The 7334-nt window shown below is 34.2% G+C and overlaps 1 protein-coding gene across 1 annotated transcript; it reads right to left on the bottom strand.

Annotated features, from left to right (window-relative positions):
- Window positions 1–1011: 1011 nt before the first annotated feature.
- On the bottom strand, window positions 1012–6225 carry LOC147813756 (uncharacterized). Its single transcript, XM_087160086.1, has 2 exons — window positions 5545–6225; window positions 1012–4458 (listed from the first exon to the last, which is right to left on the bottom strand). The coding sequence occupies exons 1-2, from the start codon at window positions 6223–6225 to the stop codon at window positions 1012–1014; spliced, it is 4128 nt and encodes a 1375-aa protein (XP_087016212.1).
- Window positions 6226–7334: the final 1109 nt, after the last annotated feature.

The raw sequence follows: 7334 nt of genomic DNA, 5'->3' as shown, positions 1-7334 counted from the left end.
TTCCCTATTAAAGTCATAATTTTCAATATGGCACTTAGCTAGTCTTCAACTAATTTACATTACATACTTATTCACAAAAATTTATTATGAGCAAGCTTTAATTAAAGTTAAATTTGTTCACAGCCTGAAAATGTTACAATTGTTCGTTCGTTCGTTGCAATGGGACTGGGCGTTTGAGGCCTTACGGCCCTTTTCTCATTCATCCTGAAATTAGACTAAGAAACATGCATGACAGAAATGGAGTTCGTGAAATAAGAAAGAAAAAATGGCACTTTGCCATTATTAATGTTACGATTGTTTTGTTTTGTTTTTAATTTAATTAAACTATTTTAAAAGGTATTGTGATACTGATTACTAAAATTACAACTAATTTTGGTTCTTATTATTTTTTTAAAATTTCCCTTTAGTGACATGCTTGCTGAGCTCTTAATATTATAGTTTAGTTTTTGTGCGTTTCGATTACTTCTGAATCGAGTCAGTGTGTTTGAAATATTCTAAATTACGAAAAGAGGACTGTAACAATAAACTTAATATTTAATTTGTATGAAAGAATTACATGGACCAGCAAGGGTCGATCAATCAATGGCTTTTGCATGGAAAGTAGGTACTTCATGCACTTACAATAGCTTTCTTCCTTTTTCAAACAGAACAATTGTATTGAGAGATGTGGCGATGGTTCATCGCTGCAGTTACAAACATCTACTACTACTACTACTTCAATTTTCCCTCTGGCCCATACGCCCTCTGGCGTCACTTAACATTCCCCCCGATTGAAATTCAGTTACATAATTTCAATAAACAATATAACTAACAATAGAATACATAGAACATATGAATACTATTAGAATCATAAAAAATAATGAACAACTAAATTCTGCTATGATTACAAATTGAGAACAAATACAATAGGATAACATGTGCTGATTAATATACATATAATTATAAACAAAATTAATTTACTCAAATAATTTCTCCTAAAAAGAATACGCATAAGAAAAACAATTTTTTTTTTCATTCAAGAGGTAATAAACAAATGTCCCTGACATTTCTTTTGAAAATTTTACCATTAGGCATACGTACATTTACAATTCTTATTTTTCCATCCCTACTTTGAAATATTTCCACTATTCTTCCAACTGACCACTGTGTGGCAGGAAGTTGCTCATTTTTCATTAAAACAAGAGTACCTTGTTTTACATCGTCTTTACTAAATTTCCATTTGGTTCGACTCTGCAAATTATTCAAGTAATCTTTCTTCCACAATTGCCAAATTTGTTGACTAAATTTAGTTACCCTTTGCCATTTGGACAAATGAGTTTCCTTGATATCACTAAGTAGTGGTTCTTGAAGGCCATTTATTGGTCTCCCAATTATGAAGTGACCTGGACTTAATGTTCGAAAATCATCAAAGTTTGCTGACAATGGAATGAGGGGCCGGGAGTTCAATACTCCTTCTATTTCAGCTAGAATAGTTACAAATTCTTCAAGTGTCAATTTTTGGCCACCTATCACTCGTTTGAAATGAAATTTAAAAGCTTTCACCCCAGCTTCCCAAAGGCCCCCAAAATTAGGTGATTTTGGGGGTATAAATTCCCATACAATATTCTCGTTTGAGAGAAAGTTAGACAAGTTTTCATCGCGGGAAGTGACAAGCTTCAAAAGTTTTTTAATCTCCACATTTGCTCCAACAAATGTCTTTCCATTGTCAGACATGATTTTCGAACACTTGCCTCGTCTACCAAAGAAACGTTTCAAACAAGCTATAAATCCTTGAGTGGTTAAGTCTGAAACAAAATCAAGATGTATAGCCTTTGAGCATAAGCAAATAAAAACAGCTACGTATATCTTATTAAACACTCCTTTACGCTGATTCTTAAATTTTACTAGAAAAGGGCCACAAAAGTCAACCCCTGTCACATTAAAGACAAAATTAGGAGTGACACGTTCCCTTGGTAGATCGGCCATTATTTGTTGAACACTTACAGGCTTATTTTTAAAGCAAATCACACAAGAATGAACAATTTTACGACAATTATTTCTGCCGTTAAGCGGCCAGAATTTCTGTCGCACTTGAAACAAGAGTGCTTGTGCACCCAAATGAAAATACTTCAAATGATAATGATTCAAAATTACATCAGTTAATTTATGCTTCCTGGGCAGCACAATGGGAAATTTACTATTATTCGATAAATCAGAGTTTCTAAGTCTGCCACCAACACGAATTAGAGAATTTTCATCCAAGAATACATTTAAACAAGATAACTTACTCCTAGATGGAACTTGTTCACCTTGTTTGAGCCTTTTAAATTCCTCTTGGAACTCACCTGACTGCAATGAAAGCAGAAGCCAATTTTCTGCATGCTTGTTCTCTTCAATGGTTAAGAATCCCTTATTTTTAGATATTGGATTATGACAATTACGAATAAATCTAAAAATAAAGGATAAAATTCGAATTAGTTTAACAAAACTGTTAGAAAGGTTAAGAATTTGTTCTAAAAAGGATCTATCATTGGTGGTAATTAGAGAAACAGATTGAATGTCATTAGGATCAGGAGCAGTGCACTTTTTCAAATTAATGTCTTTAGGAGATTTGAGTTCACGCAAATAGAGAGTATCTGCCACACTCTCAGCTGTTTGTTGTGGAAAGTCAGTTTTTTGAGTCAAATGGGATGGACCGTTCCACCACAAATCATTCACTAATATTTCTTGAACAGAAAGTCCTCGAGAAATGGCATCTGCAGGATTGTTCTGAGATGAAATATGATTCCATTGAAAGGTGTCTGTAAGATGCTGAATTTGAGTAACCCTGTTACTCACAAAGGTCTTTAATAAATGAGGAGAGCTCCTGATCCAGGCTAACGCTATAGTGGAATCAGTAAACAGCATCACTCCGTTTATCTCTAACTTTAGAGCAGTTAAAGATTTTCGAACAAGTTGAGCTAACAGAAGGCAAGCTGAAAGCTCGAGTCGAGGAATAGTCATTGTCTTTAATGGGCAAACTCTTGACTTACTGCATAGAAGGTGGCTGCAGATAGAACCATTTAGAGAGATACTTTGGAGGTAAACAACAGCTCCATACGCAGATTCGGATGCGTCTGCAAATCCATGAATAAAGATCTGACTTGCTTTGTTTATGATGACATGCCGAGGAATCTTGAGCTTTTCGAGTAGAGGAAGAGCTGATACAAATTTATGCCATTCTTGAGCAGCGGATTGAGGTAGTGGATCAGGCCAATCAATTTTCAGCAACCACAGTTGTTGAAGGAAGATCTTTGCCTTTGAAATCACAGGGCCAACCAATCCTAGTGGGTCGAAAATGCGAGCTATCTCGGACAAAACAGATCTTTTCGTATAGGATGGGTTTGGATTCACAGAAACTTTGTAAGCAAAGGTGTCGCTAGAAGGGAACCACTGCATTCCAAGAGTCTTTACACTTTTTTCTTCTGGTGTATCATCAAATGGATACATTTCCGTATCCCCAAGTTGCAGATCCGGATGATTTGAACACCACTTGTGGAGCTCCATTCCACCGCAAGATAGCATTAGTGTCAATTCTCGTTGAATATCTTTAGCTTCTTGTAGATTAGATGATCCCGATAGGCAATCATCCATATAAAAATCTTGTATTGCAGAAGCTGCAAGAGGAAATTTGCTTTTTTCATCGATGCCAATTTGTTGGAGAGTTTTTTGAGCAAGATAAGGAGCACAAGTAGTTCCGTATGTAATCGTTTTCAATTCATAAACACGAACTGGTTCATCCTTTCCTTTCTTCCAAAGAATTTTCTGCAAGTGAGTCTGTGATGGGTTAATTTCTATCTGACGGAACATTTTCTTTATGTCCACGGAAAAAGCATAAGAATGCTTTCGAAACCTGAGCATAATAGAAAATAAATCATCTTGTATGATACCTCCTTTAAGCAAAAAGTCATTCAATGATTTTTGATTTGTAGATTTAGCACTAGCATTAAAAACGACGCGGAGAGTAGTACTCGAGTTTTCCGGTCTGTAAATACCATGATGAGGAAGTACAAAATCCAAATTCAAATTATCTTCCGATGTTACTTCAACCATGTGGCCTAAATCTTCGTATTCTTGCATAAAATCAGAATAAAGTTTTTGCATATTAGGATTTTTTTCTAATTTTCTCCATAATTGTTCTAACCGCAAGGATGCCAAAGCTTTAGAATCACCTAATTCTACATTATCAGAATTTAACGGCATTTGAACAACATATCGTCCGTCATCCTTTCGATAATGTGTTTCTTTAAATTGTTTGTTGCAAAAAGCCAATTCATCACTGATTGTTTTCTTTTCCTCAACCGCTTCTATTTCCCAGAATTTTTTAATTGAATTATTTATATCTTCCATAGTCAAAAAACAAAGATTACTTGAAAATAGATTTGTTTCCGTTTTTGAATAATCAATACTTCCTGAGACAATGTAACCAAAACAAGTGTTCTGTAAAATTAAGTTGTTAGTTTTTAAACAAATCTTTCCTTCTTTTAAAAAATGGAAAAATAATTCAGCTCCCAATAATATCTGTACTTTATTTGGTTCATAGAAATGAGGATCAGCTAATGTTACGTTAGAGGGAAGTTTCAAATCAGAAAGATTTAGAGTTCTAGAAGGGGATAGTCCAGTTATTTTTGGAACAATTAATAAATCCACACAGCGTTTGAAATCATCATTTAAATTAGATAAACGAGTGGTCATATAAGATTTAACGCTGAATGAACTGTCATTTAATCCGCTAATCGGAATATTTATTTTTTCCTTTTTTATTCCTAGAATATTTGCTGCTTCACTACAAATAAAATTCGATTGGGCTGCAGAATCGAGAACAGCTCTCAAGGGTATCTTTTTATTATGCGAATCTTGGATGTAAATTATAGCAGTATTAATCAAAACAAAGTTTGAATTTCCAGATGTGAGAAGCGCCGAGCTTGCGGTTTCGATATTTGATGAAGGAGGGGTAGAGGGGGGAGCGACCTTCACATCGGGAATCGTAGATTGAGTGGGCGAAGTGAAATAATTATTATCCCGGTGAAGCATTGAATGGTGAGATTTTTTACAGAAACATTTTGTTTTCGTTTTGCAAAAAGCTACAGTATGATTTGGGCGAAGACAATTTATGCATAATTTATTTTTCTTTACAAGTTCATATCTTTCTGAAACACTATAACTTTTAAAAATGGAGCACTGATAAATAGAGTGGGAAATATCTTTACATATAACACATGCATTAGGTTGAGAATTAAGTAATGCGCTTTTTGATCGTTGAAATGAATTACTAGAAAGTTTATTCATAGGGGTAGAGGTTTTCGCTTGTACATTTCTATTGATGGAATCCAAAACATGACTTCTTTTTTCCATAAATAACAACAAATCGTCTAAAGACGGGATATCTTGTGTTTCTAACGTTAGTTCAAATTGGATTCTGGTATTTTTATCTAGTTTCGGAATTATTATATTTATAAACAATGCATCCGAAAGGCTATTTCTTTCAAAATTAAGTAATTTCAAAGATCTGATATTTTTGTTTACACTGTCTAAAAGATCCCGTAAACTCTTTGCATTTTCATTAATCATAGAAGGATAATTAATTATATTGTTTATATGCGTATCAATTAAAACACGTTTATTTTCAAATCGTTCGGTTAAAGCTTTCATTAATGAAACATAAGTATCTTCACTGGTTTCAATTAGTTTTGCTTTACCTTGTAAACATGAGCGTAAATAAAATAACTTTTGTGCATCTGATAAATAAGTATGACAATTGATTAAGTTTTCAAAAGCTAACTTAAAGTTATTAAATTCTTCATAATCACCATTAAACATAGGTAAAGGAATAGTAGGTAAAGAAGAATTAAATAGTTTTGGTTTATCTTCATTAATGTTTTTCTCTTTTATACCAGTACAGTTAGATACACTTTGAATTAATAAAAGAAGACTTATCTGTGTTTTGTTTATTCTTTCTTCAATCTCCAACAGGGATGAATCGATCTCTTCTATATCTTCATCTTTTGCAATTTTGTAGTATTGTAGCCGTAGATTTTCCAAATCAGTTTCAAATTTCTTGAGGTTATCTAGTTTATGATTTAATTCAATGAGCGTTGGTTTCTCTTCCACCGCAGACATTGCTTTAATTGACGTAACATAATGTTCTAAATTTGTTAATTTAGCTTTCAAAGCTCCACACTGACGATTCGCTGTCTTAATATCCATTTTTATTTGTTCAAAGTTCCGGCTAGGCGTGGACCATTATGTGCGTTTCGATTACTTCTGAATCGAGTCAGTGTGTTTGAAATATTCTAAATTACGAAAAGAGGACTGTAACAATAAACTTAATATTTAATTTGTATGAAAGAATTACATGGACCAGCAAGGGTCGATCAATCAATGGCTTTTGCATGGAAAGTAGGTACTTCATGCACTTACAATAGCTTTCTTCCTTTTTCAAACAGAACAATTGTATTGAGAGATGTGGCGATGGTTCATCGCTGCAGTTACAAACATCTACTACTACTACTACTTCAATTTTCCCTCTGGCCCATACGCCCTCTGGCGTCACTTAACAGTTTTATTAATCAGATGAAAATGTAAGCCTAATATTTCCGATATCAGTGTCAACAACAGAAGACAATTTGAAGGCTGAATTACACTAACGATAAGTGGGCGTAACAGACTGTCAGAAACTTTTCCCGGGAAGAAACGATACCGGCCAGTTCCTGAGTAATTCAACAGGGTCGAAAAAAAGCCGAAAATTGTTTTAGAAGTTGGGATTTGGGTCCCATATAGATAACTTAAGTTTATCCCACTTCCCAGATGGTGATCTTTAGCCACCATCTTGAATTAACTGAGGAGGAAAAGGAAAATATTTAAATGCGACTGTTGTGTCAAAAAGTTCTTTATTGAAATATGGCGTTGAAATTCGTTGTGTTGCAGTTAATAGTTTCGCTGTACAATGATGTATTCAGTTCTTCAGTGTAACTGAATTTGTCCATTAACTTCATGCCTTTGTACTTTGAATATGTTATCGTTGGTCATGTAGCTCGGTGCATTTAGCATAAATCGTAGTAATTTTTCACGGGAGGTATTGATTATTTTGCTTTTGAGATTTAATTGCAGTCTCCCATACGGTTTACATGATTGGACGTGATAATTGGGGTATGCACACATGATATAAGGCAGACGTTTGTTGCAAAGATTTATTAGTCTTTGTCGTGATTTATTAGTCCATGTCGCAGCTTAGCGCTTTCAGGGAAGATGTGCGCCTTGTGTCTTTTGAAGAGATTGTTTACATTGAGTAACCATTATACAAAGTGGCCATAAGA

The sequence above is a fragment of the Parasteatoda tepidariorum genome, chromosome 3 (assembly GCF_982258835.1).
Source record: "Parasteatoda tepidariorum strain Cologne lab strain chromosome 3, Ptep-v5.0, whole genome shotgun sequence".
Taxonomy (NCBI): Eukaryota; Metazoa; Arthropoda; class Arachnida; order Araneae; family Theridiidae; genus Parasteatoda; species Parasteatoda tepidariorum.
Note: the sequence above shows the minus strand (reverse complement) of the source record. Positions and strands in the feature narration are given on the sequence as shown.

Coding starts and splice junctions, on each gene's coding strand:
- LOC147813756 (XM_087160086.1), bottom strand. CDS start 6,225: ATGGATATTAAGACAGCGAATCGTCAGTGTGGAGCTTTGAAAGCTAAA. Junction 4,459..5,544: donor TACGGGATCTTTTAGACAGT/GTAAACAAAAAT, acceptor TTAATTTTACAG/AACACTTGTTTTGGTTACAT.